We start from the raw sequence: 27,442 nt of genomic DNA, 5'->3' as shown, positions 1-27,442 counted from the left end.
AAAGAGTTCTCACAATCCATTTAGAAATAGATAAACACAATGAGTAAAATAGTTGAACAAAGTTCCTGGGAAATGAAGTAAAAATCGTCAATGCCTATGTTAAAAATCTCACCAAGAAAGTTAAGTCTATTACAACAGCAATGAAATGCTATTTATCTCTCAAGCTGCAAAGTTGATAGGAAATTTTGTATGCTGCATTACATTTTAAACCCATTTTAGAAAGTAGGATGCATGATATTCTCTCAATTTTATGAATAATTAGGTGCCTATATACATGCTTAAATACATAATCCTCTAAAGTATTCAAATACTACTTTGAAAAGTACATAAAGGAAACACCCTCTGGCTGGATTCAAGCCATCTGGGCTTCAGCCTTGGTTCCACCATCTTCACATCACATCACTGAACGATCTCACCAACTCTGCTCCCTTTTTCTAATTTGAGAACTAGGCAATATTATGCCCATTAATGCTCATCATATGACTCTGGATGGCAGGGTTAATAAAGTGGCCCTTAAAAGAAAAAGAAAGTGTGAATAAATAGCTTCCTGGAAAGGACAGCTGCTCCTCCCCTATCAGGTTTTGGAGAAATTCTCATCAAAGTTACAGGCAATGCAAATCCTGAGAATAATGAAATTGTTCTTTATGTCCTCTCTTTAATAAAACATACTCAAACAAGGAAGGACCCAATGGCCATGTAGGTATGAAGGGCTTATAACATACATATTTTAAAATAATTCATGGATACAAACATTTATTCCCTAATTCTGCCTCTTGAGGGGCCTTGGGGCAATGGTACCCAGTAGCAATGAGCACCTCTGGCACACAGACTGTGGTGTCTAAACACCATTCTCCAATGAAAGGAACCAGTGTCCTTGGAGAAGTGGTTGGTCCTAAGACTGAGACAGAGAAAATACTAGACAATCCTGGATCCCAGAAGGGTCATGTTGAAAGGCTATAGGAGTCACTCAAGGAATTCCAACAGCCGAGCAAAAGCACTTTAAGCAGCAAAATAAAAAGTGATGATGTTGGGTAATCACCAACAAAATATAGTAAATATCCATCAGTCCACACTGATACAAATAAAAAACTCAATGTGTACATAAATTGTAGAGAATTCCATTTAATTAATTAACACAGAAGGAGTAAAGGAAATACAGAATCAGATGAGGCAAACACCACAATAATTTTTGTGGGCAAAATCCACTGACAGACACTAAAACCAGTGGCAAAACTTGAGAGCCACCACTTTAATCACGCGAGCAAAGTCAACATCACCAGTGATGAGGCCCCACGAAGTTCAGCATAGATTCTGGGATGCTTTTGCCCAAAAGGCATGGCCTCAGCCTGACCATAAGAAAACCAGGTTCCAAACCAGAGGACATTCTGCAGACATATTGACCAGTGCTTTGAAGTGTCCACTCCTGAGGAGACTTGGGTCACACAACCAGACACGATGTGGGATCCCCAAAGAGAAAGAGGACCTGGGGGAACCAAGGTCATTTGAATAAGTTCCATGGTTTAGGTCATAGCACTATAGCATGTTAATTTTCTAGTTTTGAACATTTTCCTGATTGTGCAAGTCATTATGTTAAGGGAAGCTGGGTAAAAGCTATACATGAACTCTCTGTATTATTTTTAAAACTTTTCTGTAAATCTAAAATCATTAATAATAGATTTTTAGGAAAAACTCAAGGGCCCTATCAATAATCCTGACTGTTGGTTCCTTTTTTCTTAATTTAAAACAGCAACAGAACCTGTGAGGATATTAAAATCTCTAAACCAGAACATGAGCGTCTTTAAAATTCAGAATATTTCATCTTCCCCAGCCGGTGCACAGGGACTCCCACATGTCACCCCACAACTGAGGACAACACCCACAAGCTTCTGCAGTCAGGGAGAGTGTCCTGTCCTCTCTAGGAGGGGGCTGCCGGGTGACAGCCCTCCATTAGCTTTTGACTACCTCTTATCTAGTGAAAAGTATCCTGTTAGTCAACCACTGTCATTGGCAAGGGGAACTAGGAACCCCAAACCCTGTCACTTCAGAAGAGCCTGACCTCAGGGTCCCCACACTCTGTGCTTCTGTGTCCCCTCTCCAGGAGATGATGGACATTGTCAAAGCCATCTACGACATGATGGGGAAGTACACCTACCCTGTGCTCAAAGAGGACACGCCGAGGCAGCATGTGGACGTCTTCTTCCAAGTGAGTGCCCGCGCCCCGAGCCCACTAAGGTCACCGCAGTATCCAAGCGCGTGGCCTGTGTCTAGCCCTGTGTGTGGCCCTGCCAGGAACAGGAAGGAACTCTCGGATGTGCTGGCCCCGAGGAGTCCATGCTCCTGCAAAGCGTAGGCTGCAGAAGAGAACAGGGCCGATTATTATGAGTAACTCAAAGTGGAACAGAACAGTCGAGAGGCTCCGTAAAACCCTCGGAGCGTCTGAGTGAGCAGAGAGCTCTCTGATCATGTGTGTGGGTGCCGAGCACTTGGTCTGAGGGGTGGGGGGAAATTAGAACTAGGGTAAGGCCAGACTGTGCCATCTTTAAATGGAAGTGCCTTGCTCTGGTAAAGGTCAGGTGGCTACTGCTGACCCTTGAGTAGGAGAGTGGCGCTGTTGTAGTAGCCTTTTTAGTAAAAAATTCATCTTGCAGTGGAGTAACCAAGAACATCAGAGCTCATGCTAGTCCACCTTGCAGATGGGAAAGCAGAGGCTCCCACAGCAGCAGAGAGAGGGACCTGGAACCTCCTGTATCCGGTGTCTCCTGCCAGGTGGACAGGCTAGTGGCAAGTGCAGGGAGGACCTGCACCATGGTTGGAGGTGGTCTGAATTGCCGCCAAGGGCTCACATCAGAGGCTTGGTCCTCAGGGTGGAGGTTAGAGGTGGGGGAACCTGTAAGAGGCGGGCCTAGGGAAGGTCACAGACCACTGGATGTTGCCCCAGAGGATGAAAGCTGTAGTTCGCATAAAGCCAGTTGCTATAAAAACAGCAAGACTGCCTCACCACAGTCTGGCTTCCTCTCTCACCATGTAATCTCTTCCACACTGACTCCCACCATTGCAATGCCCTCCTCCACAATGCCCTCACTAGAGCCAACTCGAAGAAGTGCCTTGCTCTTGAACCTCCAGAACTGTGAGCTAAATAAGCCCCTTTCCTTCTGAAGTACCAACCTCAGGTATTTTGTTATAGCAACAGGAAACAGACTAATACTACATATTAGGATGTCAGCAGAAAAATCCAGCAATGAAGTGGTCAATATCTGGAACCAGTCTTTTGATTTTAAGAAATTTGCCAGAGTCAAAGTGCTATAACCAGGGCCCAAATGGAGTTGGCTGGCTAGTGAGAAACCTTAATCCTCAGGGTTAACAAAGTTGGCTGACAAAAAAGTGAGCTTTGGAATGCAGATTATCAGGTTCTTTAATGTGTTCCCTGTCATGTCTTTCAGAAAATGGACAAAAATAAAGATGGCATTGTGACTTTAGACGAGTTTCTTGAATCCTGTCAGGAGGTAAGGAGAGACCTCAGGCTACAATATCCCTAAATCTGGGAAAGGAAACTGGGCTGGGGGACCTGCAGAAGGGAATAAGTAGCCTGCACATACCTCCACTGAGAGCCAACAACGGCCACAAACCAACAGCAACTCAGAAATCCAGTGACCTGCACTCCCCAGCCTGGTCTGTGGCAGGTTTGGCTAAGAGCAAGACTGAGCAGACAGCCCAAGCACAGGGTTGGGGGTGTGGAAACCCAGAGGGGGCCTCTGCAAAATCAGACTTCCCAAGGGGACACCACTATCATTTCTCAACCTACCTCTGACGTCATGGCCTGCTCCCCAGACTACAAGGGAAAAACTCCACTGTCATTCTCAAACCTCAGTGTGCATTAAAACTGCTGGCAGTGGCTGTGAGCATGTGTGTGTCCAGGCCTTGATCCCAGAGACTCCGGATCTGGGGTGGGGTCTAGAAACTGTCATACAAATATCCTGGACCAGTGTGCCCAGAACTGCAGTGTGCACACCAATCTCCTTGACCATCTTGCTAAAGTGCAGACTCTACCTCCACAGATCTGGGGCAGGCCGGAGAGGGCACACTCTCCCAGCTGACCCAGGTGCTGCTGGGCCTTGGACCAAACTTTGACCAAGTCTAATGAATAGACTGACCCCAGAGCCTCCTCCAGAGACTGAACTGGAAATAATTTATTCATCTTCTTTAGAGAAATACACTTACACCTCCACTGTATTTCAGGAAGGTACCCAGTTGACTATGAGCTCCACCCAAGAGCTGAGCTGCGAGGAAGCAGAGGGGTTATTGGCACACACTGAGCACCTGCCACATTCCAGGTGCATTACATGAACTTCACAATAGCCCATATGAATGTTCTGTATGCAGGATGACATTCAAAACACTTAACAACTAGAACAGGCTGAACTTTGACCCCTTGTAACATACCTTGATCAGCACGCTTGAGTATCCCGGCAAAGTTTAGCATTAACCCATTAGCTGATGGATCTTTAGGTAGTTCAGGGGTCCTGGAAAAGTTACTGGGAAGCCAGAAGGAAAGAACCTAGGGTCAGAGAGGAGGCCCAGGCCAGCAGCTACTTACCAGCAGGGTCAGAAATATCTTAACATTTAACCGTGATGAACTGACGGAAAAGCAATATTGGTCATATACATTTTCGAGAAGAGAACACGGAGGCCTTCCAAGATTAAGAAATGTGCTAAAACCATAGTAAGTGCTAGAGATGGGATTTAAACTCCATTCGTCCTAATGTAAATGCCACGCCCCACTGAAGCGTGCTTCCTGGACTTGGCCTACCAGGTAAGAGAGATTTTAAGTCCTTTTCTTTCCTCAGCAACAGTTGCCCTGACTGTCCATTAAGGAACTCACTTCTTCTGTGCCACCCACACAGTAGGTAGTAATTTCTCTCCCCAATTGTTTACATGAAGAAACTGAGGCCCTGGGAGATAAGCCACTTGTCGGAGGTCACACAGCTAGTGAGTGACAGTTGCAGGATTTGAACCCAGGCTGCCTGACTCCAAGTCCCATAGGATTAGCTACAACACAGCAACTTACAAAGACTTCTCTGTTCTTTGTTGATTTTCCTCTATTGTAGGACTGCTTTCTATTTCCTTAATTTGTGATCTAATTTATTCCTTCTCCTTTCTTATTTTCAATTTTCTAGGGTTTTTCCCCAGCTTTTTGAGATGGAAGTTTAGATCCTTGGTTTGCCATCATTCTTTTCTAATACTTATATTAGGGGTAAATTTCCTTCTGGATATTGCTTTGGTTGAGTAATGCTTTAGATGCCACAGACTTGGATATGTCATGTTTTCAGCACATTTTCATTCAGAATATTTTCTCTGATGCATAGATTTAGCAAACATTTGAGGACTTTCTGCATTCAATACTTATACCTTATAGAATATATGATAGAAAAATGTAAAATAGAGATATTTAGTAACAAAACCTATAAAGCCAGGAGTTCTCTCCTTGAAAAAAAAGGACTGATTAAAAAGAGAGAAAACTCAAATTTCAATATCAGGAATGAAAACAAAAACATCACTACAGGCTTCATAGACATTACAGAGATAATAGTTCATCATTCCGTAAGTTTGTCAATTTAAATGAGACATATCAACTCCTTACAAAACTCAGCTTAATCAAAAAGAAAAAAAAAATCTAAAAAGTTCTATACCTATTAAAGATATGGAGGGCTGGGGTTGTGGCTCAGCGGTAAAGCGCTTGCCTAGCATGTGTGAGGCACTGGGATTGATTCTCAGCACCATATATAAATTAACTAATTAATTAAGGTGCATTGACAACTAAAAAAAATTTTTTTAAAAAGACATTGAATCATAATTTAAAACTTTCCCCCAGGTAAAATGGCAGACTCAGATAGCATTATTGGCATTCAGCCAAAACACATAAGGAAGAAATGATGCTTATCTTTTTTTCAATTTTATTTTTTAAAAAATGTTTAGTTGTAGATGGACATGATACCTTTATTTTATTTATTTTTTTATGTGGTGCTGAGGACGGAACCCGATGCCTCACACGTGCTGGCAAGCTCTACACTGAGCCACAACAGCAGCCCCAAATGATGCTAATCTTGTACAAACTTAGGGAAGAGAGAAAAAGGGGACTTTTTGCAACCTGATTTATGAGGCTATTATAACTCTCATATAGAAACTTGCAGGGCTGGTTTAACATTCAAGAATCAGTCAATAGAATAAAAAAGAAAAAAATGTGATCAACTCCATAGATATAGAATAAGCATTTGATGCAATGCAGTTGGTTCTTAGAGGAAAAAGAAAAACAAACAAAACGCTGTCTAATTGGATAATGTTTTTTTCCTGAACTCCTCCTTAGGCTAGCGTAGGCGCTTTCGCCTTGATTAATCACATTCTAGAACCTTCCTCAGTCCCTCTCCTGTCCTCCCAGGGTTCCTTCTGCACAGGAAACCCAGCTTGAGAGCTGCTCGCCAGAGTTAGCCAGCTTCTCAGAGAGGAGCCTCAGAGACTTCTAACCACCTCTCTTCCCTTCCTCCCTCCCCAGGATGACAACATCGTGAGGTCTCTCCAGCTATTCCAAAATGTCATGTAGCAGGGGACACTCAGCCATCGGCTCTCAGAGACATTGTACTAAACAGCCACCTTAGCACCCTGATCTGCCCTTGTTCTGATTTTACACACCAACTCTTGGACAGAAACACCTTTTACACTTTGGAAGAATCCCTGCCGAAGACTTTCTATGAAGCCCAGCATCAGTGGCTCGGTCTGACCGCCAGCTCTTCCTCCTCCCTCCTCTTGAGAGAGACAAGATGAAATTTGCGTTTGTTTTGGAAGCATGCCCGTCTCCTCACACTGCTGCCCCACGGAAGGTCCCTCTGCCTGAGCTTAAACAGTAGTGCACAGTCTTCTGCTTACGCGCCCCAGCCCGCTGCCTCCAGGTCAAGCAGACCTCCATGAGTCTGGAAGCCAGAGGACCTGAGAGAAATGCTCACCATCCTCTGGTGACCTCCCAAACCAATGTGCCTGTTCCTCTTCCTTTGTGGGAAGAGTGGGTGTTGTACTGAACAATAAGAATCGACCACGTCTAGAGGGGAGAGGCAGCCCCTAACTCACATAGAACAAGATGGAATCACGAAGCATGGCGTCATCTCATGACCCAACTACCCACGGCATTCAGCTCCAGAGGCAAGGACCAACAATTCTCCCACGCAAGCATCTGTGCTAGTCACGCAAGTCCCCTCATGGCCCAGGAGGGGGCCGCTGCCCAGTGGTGTACACCTCCTCTCCACCCCTGCTCACGCCCAGCACTGCATGTCCCGCCCAGAAAAGCCCAGAATGCCTGCAGATTGCTGTAATTTTATACCATGTTCTAATCAATAAACAGAACTATTTCTTACACTCTCAATCATTTCTTCCATGACTCCATTGGACAGGAGAGGTAAGCTGTGACCCGGGAAGGTGCATCCATTTACCCAGCATACAGTTATTTATTAGCCTTTCCTTGTGCCAGACACAGATGTCAGGTAAGGGGTCTTGCCTCAGGTAGCACAGCTGACGAAAAGGCAGGGAAATTACTCTTCCCACACTCCAAGGGGACTCTCCTTCACCCCAAGAAACTGGGGGCACTTCCCACAAATCTCATTCACCTGAAGTCCGTTCTGACAGGCCTGGGGGTTCTTTGAACCCATGTAATAGATGAGGAAACTGCCACAGGGAAAGGGGATGTCTCGCGTGGCCTGGATCTCCAGGAGCAGGCCACTTCGTCTTCTGTGTGCATGAAACACTCCAATCTGGTGGCCACTGGTTGCTGCTTTCCACAGCTGGAAACGGTGGGGGCTTCAGCCCCGTTCCTCTGTTTTGGCTTCCTGGGTACAGCCATGTGGTCCCCTAGGGCTGCTGGACAGGTGGCTGGTCCCTGGCCGACACCACCTAGACCCAACCCCAGAGCCTACACCCACAACCCCTCCCTGTGTGCTCTGAGCCCATCTGTGGGCGAAGTCCAGGCCAGCGCTTCTCTGTCCTGACGACCTATCAGAGTCAGCTGGGAATCCTGAAAGATGCCATGTCTGTGCCCCACCCCAGACTAATTGGATTAGAACCTCTGACCATGAGGCCTGGGCAACAGAATCCTCTAGAAGCTAGCTGCCCAGGGGGTTGCAATATGCATACAGGGCTGAGACAGGGGATTGGCCACACGCAGCTCTAGGCCTGGAACACGTGGTCTGAGCCATCCCGGGGCCGCAGTGACTGACTTCAGGGTGGGCTGGAGACCTGGGCCAGTTCCAGCAGCATGAGTCTCAAGATGGTGCTGGGAGTCGGGGCTCAGTCCTCTCTCCCGCTGGACACGCAGGGAACTACTGAGGAAGCCTGGAGTTTATCTGCTCACAAAAGGGCTAATAAGACAGTGTGCAGAGGGGAATGAGAGAGAGGAGGCAGGTGTGAAGGATGTGGACTGAGACGGGCATCCTGACCCTATGCAGGGTTACACGAATGGTGTGAATCTACATCGTGCACAATCAGAGAAACGAAAGGTGTGCCCCACTTGTGTACAATGACTCAAAATGCAGCCTGTAAAAATTAAAAAAAAAAAAAAAAGCAAGGAAGGGAGATTAAAAAATAAACAAGCAGAAACTGAGCCCTTGACAGTGTCGTGCCTCCGCCCCTCTCAGATGTGTGAGGGGTGCCTGCAGAAGGTCAAGGCCTACGTGTCCCACCCAGCTGCAGGGCGTCATCCCTGGGGAGCGAAGCGTTTGGACCTGCCGAGTGCCTAGCCAGCACCCCAGATGGACTGGGAGACTCTCCGGAGCGGCTGAGCCTCAGCCTGCTACAGCTCTCCAGGTGAGCTGGTCCACACCCGGGCTGAGAAGCTCCGCTCCAGGGCAGAGCAGGGCTGGTGCCCTTCCCGTGTTGGCCAGATCATAGGTCAAGAACCAAATAAGCCCAATGCTCAAGCAAAGTCATCAGCTGGGGACATCTGGGCAGAAATCAGAGTGGAAGGACCCTCAGGACCATCTTAGATGGATAATTGACCAAACGGGGACAAGTTGTCCCTGCTGGTTAGAGACAGGAGCATCGCAGCAGTGACCGGCACTGGCCCCCTCTCCTGCTTTCTTCTAAGGGACCCCGCTTTCCTGAATCCTCCGGCAGACCACCACCATGGCCAGTCGCCATGCCTGTGGGTGGGGACTCCAGGGTGCCACGATGCTGTGGTCCCATGTCCATTGCTTGGGCACTGACCAGGACCAGGGAGAGGACCCACATTGCTGAGACTTTTCGCCAACTGCCCACCCCGCCTGTGGACAGAGCAGGCCAGAAGGACCAGGTGATCATCCTCCGCAAGAAGCAGCCCTCGCCCCACGACCCAGCCCCCCTCCTCTCAGCAGGGGGCACCGCAGGGCTCCTCTGGTCTGTCCCTGAGCCTGCCCGTGGGAGCAAGCCCCCTGCCCACAGCTGTAAGCTAAACCCGCGAGATGGGCATGTGTCCTGCTGTCACCATCCTTATGTTCTAGAGGGAGGAAGCAACAAACAAAATGGCTTCAGATAAAGCGGCCCAACAAGAATACCTGCGCAACAGTGCAGAGAGCCCCTGGGAGGCTAGGCCGCTGCTTGGGATGAGGGGTGAGCCTGGCGTCTCTGAAGAGCAGACAGATTAGCTGGCACTGCCTCAGGCCAGGAAGTTCACTGTGGACAGAACCTTCCTTGGGTCTTGCTCCGATCTGGATGTGGTGTGAATGTGACCCCCAGCCATTCATGGGCTGGAAGCTTGGCCTAGTGTGGACATGTGAGGAGGTGGTGGAACCTTGAAGAGGGCTTAGTGCAGGGTAACTCGGTCACTGGGGACACTGCCCACAGAAGGAATTAATGTAATTCTCATGGGACCCTGGCTGGTTCTCCAGACAAAATGTTATGAAAAAACAAACCTGGTCCCTCCACACTCTCCAGCTTCCTATCTCACCATGTGAGACTACTATTAGATCCTCACCTACCTCATCTACTATTAGATCCTCACCAGAAACTGGACCAATGGGGCCACCCAAGCTTTCTGCCTGAAAAATTGTGAGCTAAATAAACCTCTTTTCTCTACAAAGTACCCAGCCTCCAGTGTTTTGTTATAGCAATGGAAAGCAGACTAATACAAGTCTGTGAGATAGGTAGACATCCAAGGTGCCTATTGTTCAAATGAAAAAATTGATGCCCATAAATGGAGTGGGGTTGGAGTTTACCCACACAGCTGGAAAAAGGTTTGAAAACCTGCCAAGCTCCAAAATGCATGCCCAATTTTATTTCTTAGAGAAGATGAAGACATTCTCTGCACACTCCTGAAACTAGCTTGATATGATATACACACACCAAAAGGTATTGAAAATCAGCTGCCATGAAAGCTACTAGTAAAAATGAAAGAAAAAAGTCCATAAATCCAAACCAAATTCCTCTTCCTCCAAAGAGAATAATACCAAGGACATGTGCAAGGATGGCCATAAGGGTTTCTTAGAGAAGGTAAAATAAGTATCAAGATAAGGCCCAACTTCACTGGAGGACCTTGTAACCTCTGCATCCCAATCTAGTGACTGACTGGGACTAACAGAGCTTAGAACTCAAGGGTGAGGGGAAACCCTGGGGGCAGCTAACACCTCTGAATGGAGATTTGAAAACCATGATATCTGGGGAGGTGACCATGTTCCCAACGACAGGAGCAAAGTGCATGCCCCTGGCCATCATGATTGGCTCAGGGACAGCCTGAAAACCTAAGCCAATTCTAACAGCACCAACATTGTCTTCTATGGAGCACAATGCAACACATTTACTCACTTTTCTATGGGATATGGATAAAAAAGCACATAGCCCTGGGATCTGGAGATGATCATTCTGAAACCTGCAGGGAAGTCAACCTATTGATGAACATGGTATACCACCAAAGTCAAGGCAGAGAGAAAGAAAGGGACTTCTTGATGGCATCCTTGAACTGCTGGATCAAGCTTCATCTGAAGCGACATTTACCTCTACTGTTTCTTAAAACAAATATTGGTACATTTATTTTTTGTTATTTAAGGCAGTTTGAATTGAACTTTCTGTAACTTACAGCTTGACATGCTCTCCTACCTCTTCATATGACAGATGGGGCAACAAAACTCACAGCTGCACAGTTGCATAGTAGCAGAGTTGATCCAAAAAGCCCAGTTCAGTGCCATATCCAATATACCACTACTCTCTACTTTATAGCCATGCTATAATAATATCACATATTGTTTATCAAGCACTCACTATGCACTAAATAGTTCACAGGTATTTACTCCATTCTGCACTCACTTCCCTGAGCTTGGTTCTATTATTATTCTCATTTACTAATGAGGAAACAGGGCTCAGAAGATTACATAACATGGTTGTGATCAGATGACTTGAAGTGGTAGAGCAAAACTTTGCAGCAGAACTTTCTGACTTTTGTTTGTAATTACTAACCCAGGAACTTCCAAGTTCAATGTGTACATGGAGCCAGGGAGATGGAAGAAGTGAGGAGCAAGCACAGCCTGAAGGAGCAACCCTGTCTCAGCTCTGGAGACCACCACCATACTGTTGGAATGTGGGCCCGGCATTGTTAGACCTGACTGTTTTCAAGAACAATGAAAACCTGGACTCATATGTAAAATCCCCCACATTTCATATTCTGGCAACTAGTTCAATATTTAAAAGACTCCACACAAGCCAAAACAAACCAGTGTAAGAACTGGATTTGCCCCAGGGGTTACTTGGTCACAAACTCTGCAGTAAATTTAGTTACCATTTTTCCCCACTAATAAATGACTGGAATACAGCAGGCTAATGCATAATGTAATGCCATATGATGGCTGCCCGTGACTGAGCAATAGTCACACGTGCAGGTGATTAGAATTGATTAAGAGTGCTCCACGTGCCTGGCTTCGTTAGCTAGGATTTGAAGGTAAAAATAAGTTGTAGTCAAGTGTTCAGGTTGGGGCTTTCAAAATACAGTTCAGATGAGTCATCACTACAGATCCTATAGACCTTAAAAGAATCATAAGGATGCCTTATGAACTACTTTATAGAAAGAAATTCGACAACTTAGATGAAATGGGCAAATACCTTGAAAAAACACAGCTCATAAAAACTGACAAAAGGACATTATGCCCAGTGAAATAAGCCAGCCACAAAAAGATAAATCCTGTGTGATTCCACACATATGGGTTCTGAGTGTAGTTGGGTTCATAGAGACAGAAACAGGACAGTGGTTCTCGCAGGCTGGGGAGAAGGAAAACAAGGAGCTGTGGGCTTTCTTTGTTTTTCCTTTTGTTTATATTTTAAATTTATTACTTTATTTTTCTATCTTTAGTGAGGTATGCCTGACAAATAAAAATGTTTAACGTTTAAGGTGTTCAATGTGGTGGTTTGATACACATAGACGTTGTGAAATGGTTACCGCAGTCAAGCTACCTAGCACACCCATCACCTCACATGGTCACCGTGTGTGCGTGGGAACAGTAAGACCTACACTCTTGGCAAATTTCAGGCACACAGCACAGTATTATCAACCATTGTGACCACGCTAGACATAGCTCTCCTGGACTTTTTCATCTTGTGTAACTGAAACTTTTTACCCTTCGACCAACATCTCCCCATCCCCCACCTCCAGCCCTGACAGCCACCTCTGCTCTCTGCTCCTGCGAGGTTAGACTCCACATATAAGTAAGTCATGCAGTATTTTTATTTGTGTCTGGCTTACTTCACTTACATAATGCTCTTCATATTCACCCATGTTGGGCTGGGGATATAGCTCAGTTGGTAGAGCTGAACTTTGCAAGCACAAGGCCCTGGGTTCGATCCCCAGCACTGCACACACACACACACACAAAAAATATATATATATATATTCATCCACGTTTTCACAAATAACAGAATGTCCTTTCTAAAGGCTCGATAACACTCCTGTGTGTGTGTGTGCAGGCACCATGTGGTCTTTACCCATCATCTATGGATGGACGCAGAGTTGGAATCCATATGTCAGCTACTGTGAATAGGCAAAGATTCCCTGAGGCCTCTAGGTCATCTCTTCACTCTGCTGATTATTTCCTGTGCTGTGCAAAGGCCTGTCAGTTTAGTGCAATCCCATGTGTAATCTATTTTCATTTTTGTTAACGGCACTTCTGGGTTAGATCCAAAAAATAAATATTGCCCAGGCCAGGGAAGACGCTTTTTCTCCTGTTGGTTCCATAGCTTTAGGTTTTATACTGAAGTCTTTAATGCACTGTGAATTGATTTTTGCATACATTGTGAAATAAGGGTCCAACTTCATGATTCTGCATGAGGATATTAAGCTTTCCCAACACCATTTATGGAAGAGACGAGAAACCATCCTGTGTTCCTGGCACCTTTGTGAAAGATCCATTGACCATAAATGTGGTCAGTACACATGGAAGGAATGGGCCATTGTGTTATGGGCATGGAGTTCCAGTTCTTTAAGATGAAAAGAGTCCTGGAAATTGGTTGCACAACACTGTGAATGTACTCAACACTACTGAACTGCACCCTTGAAGTCGGCTAGGACAACAGAGTGGGGCACAGGGGTGCACACCACAGTGCCAGCTGCTTGGGAGGCTCAGGCGGGAACAGGGCAGGAGCTCGGGAGTTAGAGGCCGCCTGAGCAACGTGGCCAGACCCCGTCTCAAAAAATAAGGTTAATAAATGTTATGTGTACTTCATTATAATGAAGAATTTCAGAACAGCAATACGATTTGGCCTAAGAAATTAAATGGCAACCCCAGGTCCACATGACTGCAGTCATGAATTCCTTCCAATTTTGAAGACAGGTGACACCAATCCTGCCCAAACTCTCATGAAACAGAAAAAACCACTGGCCAAATTGTTCCAATGAGGGCAGTATTCCTGACAATGAGATCAGAAAAGGTTATCATGAACATATCATTGAAGATCAATACCCCTCCTGAACATAGATGCAAAAATATTAGCAAATCAAACATAGCAATATTAAAAATAGGATAAAAGACCATGACTAAGAGAGGTTTGTTCCAAGAATACAAGGTTGGTTTAACAATATTATAAAGCCTATGTATTTCAGCACATTAACAGAATAAAGATGAAACACAACAAATCACCTCAATAGATACAGAAAAAGGCATTTAAAAAATAACCAAAATTCTCTAAAGATAAGAACTGTCCATATAGTAGGACTGTGAGAGAGTTTCCATACTTTGATGGAGGGAATCTATCAAAATCCTAGCTTAACATCATTCTTGCAAGCGGAAGAATGCTTTCCTCCATGACAAGGGACTGTGTAAGGCCCACTCTGGCCACTTCTGTTGTGATCATGATCCTGGAGGGTCCGGCTCAAGCAAGAAGAAGAAACAGGGGCATCAGAGTAGGAAGGGCCTCTACTCTCAGATGACATGATCTTCTATGTAGAAAAATCCAATGGAATCTTGCATTAAAAAGTGCTACAGTAACTAATGAGTCCAGCAAGATCACAGGGCCAAGGTCAATACACAAAAATCAACTGTATGTCTGTGTTAAAACGAACAATCAGAAATTGAAATATGAAGAACAAGACCCTGCACAACAGCATTAAAAATGTTGAAAATTCTCAAGAAAAGTCTGACAAAGGATTTAAAGATCTACACAGTGAACACTAGAAAACATTGCTCAAAGAAATTTAAAACATTTAAATAAATGGAGAAATTTAGAGCATGCATGGGTCAGAAGATTCAGTCTTGTTAAGATGTCAGTTCTCCCCCATTCATCTACAGACTCAATTACAATCAAAATCCCAGCAGGCTTTTAATTTTTAGAATTGACAATCTGATTCTAAAATTCACAGGAAAATTAAAGAACCTGAGATAGCCAAAACAATTTTGAAAAGAACCAAGATGGAGAATTAGCATTACTTAACATCAAGATTTGTTACAAATCCACAATAATCCAGATGGAGGTATCAACACAGAGAGACAAATGGACAAAATAGAAACACCAGAACAATTAGATGTTCATGTTAAAAAAAAAAAAAAAAAAAGACCTGGACTCATGTCCTGGACCATGGACACATACAAAAATCAACTCAAATAGATCACAGATTTAAAGGCAAAAACCCAAAAGTATGAAATCTCTAGAAGTAAATGTGGGGAGTGGATATTTATGACTTTAGATTAGGCAAAGATTTCTTGTATAGCATGATCCATAAAAGTTCAAAATGATAACCTTGACTTTCAAAATAAAAATTTCCTTTTTTTTTTTTTGTGGTAGTTAATTTTATGTGTTAATTTCGTAAGGCCCTTGTACTCAATCTTGGGTCGAACACCAGTCCACATATCACTCACTGTGAAAGTGTTTTTTTGTTTTGTTTTGTTTTGTTTTGTTTTGTTTTGGATGAGATTACCATTTAGACCAGCAGACTTTAAGTAGAGCAGATTACCCTCCATAATGGGAATGAGCCTCGTCTAATCAGTTGAAGGCCTTAAGAGAAAGATAAAATTCTGCATTCAAACGACCTTGGAACTAGAGCAGCTGTGTCAACTCTATCCTGGGTCTCAATGTTGGACTGGTTAGGTTTCATAATAACATGAGTTAATTTCCTAAAATAAATCAGTCTATATCTCTCTAAAGAGATAACAGATAGGCAGACACAGCCATATAGATATATGCATCCTATAAGGATCTGACTAGTTCTGTTTCTCTGGGGAACTCAGATTAAGATGCCCCTGAAACTAATTTAGGTCCTTCTGGAGTTAATGCTTGGTTAAAGAATCACAGGTGAGAAGTTTAAAATGACTGTACCAAATTTAGATGATTCCGGATCACCAGGAAGGGGGATTATCCGATGCGCCGCAGTCTGGAGCGAGCGGCATCTCGACACACCTGCAGCCACCTAGGGCCGCTCATTTAGGACCACAAGTTTCTGGCATAGGAAGAGAGCTAATGTTCCCATTTTCCAGACAGAAAGGGCTTGACGAGGTGAAAATTCTTTGCCCAAGGTCACACCGCTAGTAATTCATAAATATGGACCTTAGTAATAACAACTAGGGCAACATTTATCTGGTGCTTATAATGAGCCGCCCTCTACCCTGATGCCTCATATAAATTATTTCATCTAATCTTTACCTCCCCCCCCCCCCCAAAAAAAAAAACCCTGTTTCATTTAAGTTCCACCTTTATCCACAGGGACACTGAGAGGCGCAGGAAGGGTTTCAGGCCAGCAGGGCCCAGCCCCAAAGCCCGTTCCGAGCTCAGCAGAGGGGTCTTCTGGGTGGCCGCCCGGGTGCTGCTGTCCAAGAGGGCTGACACCCCTGAGGAGTCCAGCGGTCCTGGGGGCTTCCCGTCAGTGGGGACCTGGGGAAGGCGGGGAGGAGATGAAGCGGAACCCGCGTGGGGAGTGGAGTCTGCAAAGGAAGAGGCTGGAAGGAGAGGCCGGGCCAGGACGGCGCAGTTGAGAGCCAGCGGAACCGGAGGAGCCGCCGCGGAGGCCAAGGTGCGGGCCGGACGGGCTGCAGGGGGCGCATCGCTCTGGGCGGGAGGCGCCACGCCTCACCGCCTCTCCGCGATGGGCACGGGCGGCCGCGAAGCGGGACTCACCAAACCCAGGGGCCAAGGGCGGACGACGGGGAGGGGCCAAGCGGAGACCCTGGAGGGCCTCCGAGCACGTGGCCCCCGGCCGCCGGGACCGAGCAGGGAAGCGAGGCTGCAGGTGGGACCTGCCGGCGCCCCAGGTCCGCCCGGGTGTGAGCGGCGGGTGCTGCTCGCCCTCGCGCCACTAGATGGGGCTGGCGCGCCGCCGAAGGCGTCGGGATCGGCGCGCACCTTTCGCGGCCGAACCGGACGCCAGAATCCAGCGCAGGGGACAAGCAGGTCGCGCTCCCCGCTGTCGCAACCCCAGCGCCCAGCGGGCAGCAGGGCGTGCGGCCCGTGACACACAGGATCCGCGTTATCCAGGGCCGCCCTGCCACCGCTGACTTGAATCTCAGTAATTTGTAAACAAGGGGACTTTGGCTGTTGCACTGCACCTGCAAATGAATGGAGCAGGCCCCGTCTGCCAGGGTGACTCCCAGGCCACAGTCCGTGAGCCTATGATTCCCCTTTATAGGCCAAGAAACTGGAGCTCAGAGAGGTGAAGAGACCCGTCGGGATCAGTAGCTAGCCAGGCAACATCTGTAACCCCCAGTACAGATTCCTTCCTGTCCACCTAGCAGGCTGCCCAGTGCAGGCAGGGCCCCGCCCAGAATGCAGACCTGGGCTCCTGTGGTTTTGAGGACAGGCTGGGTTTGGGGCATTGTTTCCAGAATGTCCATTTCTTCTGATTGAAAAATCCTGGGACGCCTGGGGGAAGAAGCAGCCTTCCCTGACCAAGTTGCCAGTCCAGGCTTCTGACTCCAGGAGAAGCTCTCAGACGCAGAGCAGGAGGAAAAGGGACCAGCCAGGGAGCCCTGCTGCTGTGTGCCCTCAGGCAGGGGCCTTCCTGAGCCTTGCTTGCATCAGACGTAAACCAAGGGTGACATTCTCGGGTTTGCTGCAAATCTGAGAATTTAAGTACGAAAATGCCTGGCCAGCGGACGCTTCTCAGTCAATATTCCTTTACTTACTTTTGGGTTCTCTCACCAAGGCAGCTGGGCTGTCTGCCCTGGAATCTCCCCCGGGCTGGCACTCAGGATGGGGGCAGAGGTCTCCAGAGAGGGGAAGAGGTCTGCAGAGCTAGAAGACTGGGGGAAATGTGGCCCAACAGGCCAGACCGGCCACCTGGGAGCTGAGCTGACAGTAGATCAGGAGAGGAGGCTGGCAGGCCCCAGAGATGTAGGCAGGCAGCCGCCAGGCCACAGGGAGAACCACCCTGCACGGTGGGACCAGCTGCCCTGCTTCAAGGCCTCAGCATCCCTGCGAAGCTGAGGGGCTCACACCCCACTTTACAAAAGAGCAGCCTGCCCAACACCAGGAGGGTGACCCAGGACTTGACAAGCCTCCTGTTTCTGGTTCAGAGTCTGCCTGGCTTCGCAGAGCATCCCTGCTCCTGGCTCTGTAACCGCCAGACCTAGCAGGCGGCCACAGCAGCTGGGGACTGGAGCCCAGATAACAAAGGTCCCTGACTCCAGAGGCTTGCCCTCCTCACGGGGTCACCAGGCGGAACCAGAGTGGAAGCGTGTCCTGGAGCCTTCAGAGTCTGGGGCAGGGCAGAGTCTGGGCATCCTCAGGGAAGTGCCTCTACCTCTCTGAGCCTCTGGTCTATAAAGCAGAAATGGTGATAGAGTGCTGAGTTCACAGGATAGAATGGTGTGAAGGAAAGGGAGGGGCTGTGCTGTTGATCAGTCTAGCACCAGTTCCAACTCTGCCATTAGTCAGCAGTACTGATCTTGAGCAAGTCTTCATCTTTCGAAGACTCAGTTTCCTTCTCTGAAAAATGGGGTTGTTGGGACTTCCTGCCTTGGGTGCTTGAGAGAGTTAGCAATCTCCCTGGGAGAAGAGATGGGGGTGGCCAGGCTGCTTTCACTAGCGGCCACCCCAACACCAGGACTGGCACCTGCCCCAGCACCCAGCCACCCAGGCCCTAGGTGCATCTGGCACCCATTGGGCCACAGTGCAGAGCATTCCTGCTGTCACCCTCAGCCTTTCAGGAATGTGAGCTGACACAGGACAGGGGAGCGACATGAACCAGGCAGCTTCGGGGGGGCAGGGCAGAGACGGAGGAGTATTTGGAACCTGAATCTGAGAAACAGAACCTCTTGGAGACTTTCAAAGGCTCACTCATTTATTCCCCTGCACAACAGCCTGATGCCAGAGACACTAAAGAAAACCCGAGTCTCCGAGGCGAGGCACAGGCCCGTGGACTCCTGAGAAGAGCGGCAAGCACATCTTCCACACAACTGGGCGACTTGCCACTGCCACTGAGCAAAACAGCTGCAGCAAAAGTGCTTGAGGGGCAGTGCACCCCCGAGCCAGGCAGCCTGGGTCCAACCCAGCCACTGACTCTCTTCCTGTGCCTCCATTTCCTTATCTGTAAAGTGGGCTCATCAGAACTCCTGTCACAGCAAGTTGCGGTAAGGACGAATACACTGACTCAGGTAAGGCCCTCAGAAGGTGCCCGGCAAGGCTGGCTGCATGGCACATGCCTGTAATCTCAGCAACTCAGGAGGCTGGGCCAGGAGGATCGCAAGTTTGAGGCCAGCCTGGGCAACTTAGCAAGACCCTGTCTCAAAATTTATGAAAGGACTGGGTAGATCACCAGTTAAATCCCCAAGAGAAAGGAGAGAGAGAAAGATAGATGGTGTAATCGCTCAGTTATAAAAACAAGAATCACAATCTAATAATTAGTCGCGGGTTGCTTAACATTTCGAACCACCTTCTGATGCTGCTGAGCATCACAGATGGCAACTGCACAAACCAGGGTGGAGTACGTCGGTCACTCCACGTGGACTCTTGATGCAGTGGCGCTGCCGTCCCACGCGTCCCACTGTTCGACAGAGGACTTGAGTTTCGTAAGTAGGAGCAGCACGCTCTCAAACAACAGAAGTGCACATCGAGACCGTTGGACCAGCACATCCTCCTCTGTGGTCCTCACCAAGTGTTACGTCAAGTACTACGATTCCACATCGTTCACCCCAGTGTCACTGCGAGCACCTGAGCAAGGTGTCCTGCTGACTTGACTTGGGGATAGGGATTCTTCTTTCAGCTCCATTAAAATGGGGCCACCGTCCACGGTTGGCAGCAGCTTTGCTCCGTGATGCGACTGTGCTGCTGCTGCAGGTTCCATTCCGTCGTGGTCCTGAGAAGAACCATGTGGTCACGTAAGATGGCGGGACTTAGAAAGGCACGTGAGGCCGAGAGCGGCCTGCGGCTCTTCCTGCCCAGCTGCACGGGCAGAGGCTTCTTTCCTGGGATTCTGGAAGACCTGCAGGCAGCCCCCTTGGTGTCCGCAGGGTTTCCTGCATTCACACCCCTGCACACACGCTCACTTCTTGGACTAGTCTTCCGCTCGGCCGCGGTCAAACCTCACGACGGCCGTGATGGCTGCCCTCTGAGAAGCCTCGCGACCTCACACGTGGCTGACTTCCCTTCTGCGGCCTCGCCCCGTACACTGCAAGGCACCTGCCCAGCTGTTTCTGCATCCGCGTCCCCCAGGTTCAGACACTCCTAAGGTCAAAGCCTGCGTGTTCCCACATCCAGGCCCCCTCTCGAACCCACGCCCCGCACAGCATCTGCGAGCAGCAGACCCGCAAGAATTCGTGACTGAAGGACGGGACTGTCGCTGGCAGCCCTGAGGCTTTAAGCACGTGGAGAGGTGCACTTACCCTGGACATCACTCTGGAGCTGACCTCAGTGGCCACCGGCTCCTTTCCTTCCCCTAGTTTGGTAATTGGGCTTTCCTGGGGGCCTGGGTGCTCCCCAGACTTAAGTTCATGCACACAGGGGACAGGAAGTGAGTCTTGAAACCATTCAGAAGTGCTTCCACTTCCTGTTGGCTGCAGATCCAGATCCTGCTCCAGGGTCTCTCAGGTTCCCAGGCTACTGCCAGGAGCAGGCTGGATGGGTCTTGACATTCCTGTCCCCTGCCTGGAGATTGGTCCCTTGGCTGAGGTCAGATGGTTTCATGGCGATCAGGGGCAGAGCGAGGGAAGGGGCCCAGTCATAACCAACCTTTGTGCCTGGAGCAGACCAGCATGGACCTGCAGGTATTGATGGAAATGATGGGGACAGTCTGAGGGGTCGTTTCTTAGAATATCTGGATGGTTCTGGGAAACAATTCTTCTGAGAACATCACCTACATCCTGTTTTTTAGACCTGCCTGCTCCTTTTGTCCCTCCCTTGACCTCTAGTGGCCTCTGTGAGGTGGGATGAGACCAGGAACAGATACAGACTGAGCACCGCGTCCTGCTGACCTCTGCACCTCACACTTCAGGGACGACCTTCTCACAGGCCCAAGCTGATGTGTGGCACAGTGACAAGGTACATGCAAAGCTGCCCAATTCCAGAGCCTGCACCTTGGCTGCTCTCTCTAAACATCAGCCCATGGCATTGCCTGATGCCAAGAGGGGAGTCTCTGGCATCAAGCCAGCCTTGGTACCAGCACTGCCATTATTAGCCATGAGACCTTAGGCAAGTGGCTTTCCCTGCTTGTACCTCCATTTCCTCATCTGTAAAGTGGGAATGTTGTGGCCACAGAGACGCTATTCAGACTTCTTCAGGAGGATCTGACTGGTCACTTCAGAGTTCATGGGTGGTGGGTGAGGATATAATATGACCACCCACTCCATCCCAGGACAGGAGGGGGCTGGGGATGGCTGCTGCCAGGGCCACAAAGTCCCCCAGGCTGAGCACAGAGGAGGCAGTTCCAACCTGCTCTGGCCAGACACCAAATCCCTGTAATGAGCAGTTTCTGCTCATGGGGGTTCACCATCGACCTAACCAAGGGTCCCCAGAACTGCACACTGTCTGCTACCCTTACCTACCCCATCTTTCCATCCTGCAACGACCCTCCAACTAGTCCTTCATCACAGACTCTGCCCTATAAATCTCAGGCAGCTGTCCCATGGTGGCGCCCACTTCTAGAGAGACCCGTAACTAATGTGGGCAGCAAGGTCACACCTCCTTCACTGAGCCGCCCGGAATCCATTCACCTGCTCAGAGCACACAGTGAGCCAGCCGAGGGGCAGAGCCATGGCCTTCAGACCTGTGGCTCCCGCTGCTCGGTCATCTGCCAGCAGGCACTTCCAGGGAGCCTCGCCATAAAGAAAGAGCCGCCTCAGCCCAAGGAGCTGCTCCTGCTCCCGGCCAGCCGGCTTCAGGCAGCCTAACAAACTCCCCTCCCGGAAGCAGAGATTTCCCGCAGGCCGAGAGTTACTCAAGGTCGGCTTCACCTTAGCTCAGCGGCACCGCAGCGCGCTGGACCAACAGGGTGTGCTGCCCCACGTCGGTCACATCGCGCTCTCTGGACTGTGGGCCCCTCGTCAGTGGGTGAGGGGTCCAAGCGGCCGGTCCCTAAGGTCCCCCGCAGCAGCACTCTAGGAAGGGACTTCTGTTTGCCTCTGTCTGTGGCCCTCCCTCCCTTAGCCCTGTCTTTCCTGGCCACCTGCCCTGTTCTCATGGGAAGGCCACAGGCCCGCTGGGGCTGGGTTTGGTCACCTTTTCTTTTTTCTGGGAATGACAGTCTGCAGGCCAAGGAACAGGGACAGGAAAGAGGGTTTGCAGTGGGAGCAAAAGGCAAGCCATTGCCACCTGCTCGGGCCTTGTCATTTTTCTGACCTGGACAAGCGCCCCATTCTGATGGCAGTATACCTTCACGTTCCTTGACTCTTGTCCAGAGTCAGCATCTCTGATCTGTGTGAACCTTCGGGTGGGCCCAACACAGACTCTTCCTTTCCAGTGGCGGTCCCTGACGTTGTCAGCCTTCCTCCACTCCTGGGAGCTCCCAGGGAGGGACTCGTGACCCCGCCTTCCCCTCAATTCTCTGCTGCCCAAATCTGAATTTCCCATTCTCAGGAATGGCTTGCTCTGGGCCACCACACCAGTCCAGCCGCCTTGGGCCACGGCCCAGTGGCCCCACTTCTTCAGATGTGGCCTGCACGTTTTCAGGGACTCCCCATCCCAACAGCATCTCCCACTTGCGACTTGGACCCTCCCTCTGCCGTCTGGGCTCCCATTTCTACAGCCTGCAGCTCTGAGGGCCTTCGTCCACCTGGGCCTGTGGCACTGCCACCCAGGAACGCAGCAGTGTGTACTGTTCCTGAAGATGCTCAACCTCCACAAAGCAGGAGAAGGCCCCAGGTGACTTGGAATGCGAAGGACAGCAGTTTCCATTTCTTAATGTGAAGGTCACACTTTTTTAAAAAAATATTTTTAGTTGTAGATGGACACAATGCCTTTATTTTATTCATTTATTTTTCTGTGGTGCTGAGGATGGAAACCAGTGCCTCATGTGTGCTAGGCAAGTGCTCCACCACTGAGCCACAATCCCAGCCCCAAGGTAACACTTTTTAATGAAAGGAAGTTACCATTCAGTGACAAGTGTCACAGAACCAGCCGTGAATCAATCTTTGTTGTGGCCATGAATGGTGATTGTGTGCGATCAAATCCCCAGGTCACTAGAGAGACCTCTAGTCAGGGCATGATTGGCATGTTAGCAATTTGACCTGAACGCTCCGGGTCAGTTTGGAAAGTTGGAGATGAAGAATTTGTGATTGCTACACAATCACCCAGAGCAGCTCTTACAATATGCCCAAATGAGGATACAATAAGCAGGTCTTAAATAACAGTTCCCTTCTGTTTAAGGCCCAGCCCTCACAGACGGCAGGAACAGGTGAGGGAAGGAGGGAATAATGGGCTTTTCAGACAGACCCGGGGTGGCTCCTGACTCACCAGGCCTTTGCTGAGACCTGGCAAGGTGCTGACCTCCTTCAACCCGCTTCCTCCTGGGCTGGAGGGGAGGTGTCGGCCCTGGGCCCTCTCAGGGTGGGTGAGTAAATATAGGTAGAACCCGGGAGGGAACTGGCACCCAGCAGGCTCCAGAGCCTGCTCGTTTCTTATTTCCTCCTGCCACAATTCCGACTCAGAGATGGAGAAACTGGAAGGTGCCACCAACCCCAGCAGCCCAGAGCCCCGGGGATTCCTGGGAAAATCCACAGGGTGCAGCTCTTACCAACAACTTGCTTTGTCCGTGTCCTCTGTGTGTGTCCACTGTTCCACTCCTCAGCTCGTCCACTCTCCCCCTGGCCCGGAAGGAGAACGGTTAGAGATGGGCAAAGCCAAGCCAAGGGAGGCGTGACACCTGCCCCAAGTCTCCAGCGGGGCGGGTCAGTCAGTGGTGGGCCAGCTCGGGAGCCCAAGCCCTCCTGCGCTCCAGAGCATGTGCGGCCACCCGCCATGCCGCCCCGCACCAAGGCCCTGGCAGTAGGCTCAGCCCCACACTCGCTCTGCCATTCTGAACAGAAGCACCCGACGCGGTGTGGGTAGCTGACAACCCCGTGGCAGAAGCAGCTGTCCTGGCCAGAGCCATGAAGCGGCTTGCAGACTTAGGGGAGAGAGTTGTGCAGCCTGAGGGGCCTACTTCCTGGGGAGACAACTGAGGCCCCACGAGCCAGACAGAGGCCAGGACAGGGGGACTTAGCAGAGAAACGTCCCAGAAAAGGCTGGGCCAGAGATATGGAGCCCTGAGCAAACCCAGTCATTCTTTTAGAAAATGCTGGAGCTAAAGGGGACAGTCGAAGGCTAACATAACTGCTCACATTCGGTGCAGATTTTGCAGGCATTTCTTGTGCTCTCACAGCGAGGGGAGCTAAGCCCTTGTTAGAAACGGGGAGACGAAGATGCGCTGAGAAGGCCACACCGCGTGGCCCAGGGGGCAGAGCTGGGCGGCCCCAGGTCTGTCAAGCGAGAAGAGGGCACTTGGTCAGGATCCACTCCTGCGGGCAGCCAGATGTCTCCTGTGCCCACTTCGTTCCCACTCACACAACCAGGCACCGCAAGTCGCCATCATGACTTTCCAGAACAGGCTCGCCCATGGGGTCGGGCTGCTGCTGGACATTTCCTCCTGAGAGGTGAGGCGGGTGCGGGAGGCAGACAGACATCTGTGAGGGTCACATTCACAGACAGTCAGCTCATTGCCAGAGGAGGTCACACGCCACCCCTCCCAGCCAGACGCAGTCACCATGTGTCCCCAGGCTGTGGCACTGCCTTCCCTTCAGCTGCTACAGCGTTGTCCATCTGGAGGGACCCTTCTTGAAGAACACTTAGCCCTCTAGGCCCTGGGGGCCCAGGGATGCCACTCCGGGTGAGAGCTATGCTCAAGAGAGGGGGGTCACAGGGGACAAGTCTGGGCACCCTGAGGGACACCATCTCCCGCCCCCTCGGCCTCCCAGGGAGGCGGCAGGGGCAGGCAGCGCTGGGAAGGTGGGGGACCAACATTCCAGAGGGGAGACCAGGAGCTCCTTGAGCTCTGGAAGGACACGCCCAAACACCCACCATCCACCCCCAGGCAGGAAAAGCCCTCCCCGACCCGTTGGCTTGAACAAAGGCCCAGAAAGTGACCCCCATGAGGCTCAAAGGGGAGGCCAAAGCCCGAGGGCCCAGACTGCAGTGGGCGTGGGGAGCCCAGCCCAGCTCCTCCCAGTTCCCAAGGAGGGAACAAAAGGTCCACACAGCCCCACGGAGGCCGAGGCGGTGGCTCTGACCCAGCCACTGTGAGCTGTCAGCCATCACCAGCCCCAGCCTGCCTGGAGGGGCTGCAGCTGAGTGGCAGGCAGGGACGGCTGGCCTCCCTGGGGGAAGAGAAGGCACTGGCATCCCCCAGAGGCAAAGCTGTGGGTCTGGAGCAGGCGGACGGGGCAGCTGTGCCCAAAGCCCCCTTGCACAGGCCCCTGCCCCAGACTCCCATAGCAAGAGCACCCAACGGCAGGGCCTGGCCCACTGCCACACGCATGGGACTCTTCCTTCCTGGAGCCCCTCGCTCCTGCCTCCTCTGACTCAAGCCTCATGGGCAGGATCCCCACTTCCAGCTCTGCCTAAGCAAACCGTGGACACATGAGTGGTAGGTTCTCCTCTATCCAGGAGTCAGTAGGCCACCCTCCTCTGCCATCTGTGACCTTGGACAGGATCTGAACTTCTCTGGGCAGCAGCTTCCTCATCTGTAAAATGGGAAAACCAATAATACTAACCTCAAAAGGTCATGGGGCTAGGGTTGTGGCTCAGTGCTGGGGCACTTGCCTCCCACAGGCAAGGCGCTGGGTTCCATCCTCAGCACCACGTAGATAATAGATACGTAGAATAAAGGTGGTGTGTCCATCTACAGCTAAAAATATCTCTTTTTTAAAAAATCGTGATGAATATCCAAAACGGGCAAATCCAATGAGGCAGAAGGCGGATTAGTGAATGCCAAGGGCTGGGTAGGGAGGAAGGGAAAATTGCTAGTGGGCATGTGCTTTCTGTTCTGGGTGATGAGAACATTCTAGAACAAGATAGTGGTGATGGTTGCACAACCTGGCAAGTGAACGTAAGGCCACTTTAAAATGTTCACCTCCAAATAGTTGCAGTGCTCAATTTGTTACAAGCATTTTGTCATAATGAAAAGGAAAAAGACAGGTTACTACGAGATTCAGAGAAAGGCGGGTTATAGAAACACTGATTGCGAGCCCAGCGCGCAGGACGCCCTCAGTGGGCTTTCACTTCCTCTTCCCTCAGACGGTCGCTGATGCGGAGCAGCATGCCCAGGTCAGGCGGGGGTCATTCTTCTACTTAGACACCTGCTCTGAGGGCTGGGCTTCCTCCTCCTGGACCATTCATTCCATGCATTTCTCACCAAGCCTTTCCCATCAGCCAGCAAGAGAGAGTGCCAGATGCTGCGCCTCCCCTCTTCTGCTCTTCTGCCCTGTGGCCTGTGTCACCAGCCCAGCCCAGGATGGCCCTATCCCAGTATTGCAGAAGAATAAAAGAAACCTTTGGGACCCAGGCTGCAGCCTTCTCTCAGTGTGTTCTTGGTAGCCATAAACACTAACATCCTAAAAGAAAGGCCTGGTCATCGTTGGGATGTGTTTTTCCAAGAGTTCTTGAGTTTCTGCACATCTTGGGAGCAGAGACGCTGCTTTGATTACAGACTGTCTTTTCAAGACCATCTGCAGAACAAATAGCTTCAGGAGATGCACATAGTGTGTCGCTCCAAAGCAAAGGGCAGGTAGGCTTACTGTCCTTCAGGGGACACTTGGCTTCCCTAAGCTCAGGGCTGCTCTCCTGGGATGCAGTCCACAGCATGTATGAGTGACACGTGGCCCTCTGTTGCTCCCCATGGAAATCAGGGCTTGAGGAACCCATACGAAGAATACGTTTCCACAGCATGACTCTATCAGTATTTGTACTCATTATTTCTCACTTTCCTCTCTCACTAGACTCTAAGTTCCTTGCAGGTGGCAACTTTTTATTTATCTTTGTATTTCCTACCAAAGGAACTAGAAAATATTGCAAACTAATGAGCGGATGAGTGGATGAGTGGGTGGATTGGTGGATGAGTGGAGAGGCCATCCATGCCATCGTGGCCATCTTACCTGACCTGCCCTCCTGTTCTTACATTTTCCTAGCTCCTGACACCATGCCCAACATTTTAGCAACTTCCCCTGCCAGTGACTTTCCTGGGTCAAACCATCTGATGTGGATAATAAGGCTCGACTGCTCTCTCTCAGGACCTTGGATTGACACACCAGCTGGGGCGGGGCGGGACTGGGTCCTTGCTCAGGTCTGGCCATCTCTCCTTCCTGCCCCCAGCTTCCTCCTCTGCTCAGCCCCATTCCCTCCTCAGGGTGATTTGCAGTTCTAACGTGCCCAGCAAGACGTGGGCCCAGGTCTGCGCTCTGCTGGGCACCCCTGAACTAGTCGAATGTGTTTGTCTCTCAAGCTCGTTCCTGTTAGACTGAAAGGTACTCTAGTGCCGGGCGTGCATTGGATTGCTCAGTTAATA

General features: G+C 49.9%; 1 protein-coding gene and 1 long non-coding RNA gene across 5 annotated transcripts in view; one reads left to right on the top strand and one right to left on the bottom strand.

The window, feature by feature from the left end:
* The window catches only part of KCNIP1 (potassium voltage-gated channel interacting protein 1), a 304,791-nt gene extending 297,383 nt beyond the window's left edge, over positions 1–7,408 (top strand). For all 3 annotated transcript variants that reach the window (XM_079145431.1, XM_079145430.1, XM_079145432.1), the window contains 3 exons: positions 2,099–2,203; positions 3,441–3,503; positions 6,548–7,408. In XM_079145431.1, the coding sequence (XP_079001557.1) occupies positions 2,099–2,203; positions 3,441–3,503; positions 6,548–6,595 (216 nt within the window). In that variant the 3' untranslated portion in view covers positions 6,596–7,408. The remainder of the gene's footprint in view (positions 1–2,098; positions 2,204–3,440; positions 3,504–6,547) is intronic.
* Positions 519–27,442, bottom strand: part of LOC306664501 — a 49,258-nt gene continuing 22,334 nt past the window's right edge. For both annotated transcript variants that reach the window (XR_013764729.1, XR_013764730.1), the window contains 3 exons: positions 4,441–4,532; positions 2,153–2,351; positions 519–1,483 (listed from right to left, as the gene is read on the bottom strand). This is a non-coding gene — a long non-coding RNA (uncharacterized lncRNA). The remainder of the gene's footprint in view (positions 1,484–2,152; positions 2,352–4,440; positions 4,533–27,442) is intronic.

The sequence above is a fragment of the Sciurus vulgaris genome, assembly GCF_902686455.1.
Source record: "Sciurus vulgaris genome assembly, chromosome: 6".
Lineage (NCBI taxonomy): Eukaryota > Metazoa > Chordata > Mammalia > Rodentia > Sciuridae > Sciurus > Sciurus vulgaris.
Note: the sequence above shows the minus strand (reverse complement) of the source record. Positions and strands in the feature narration are given on the sequence as shown.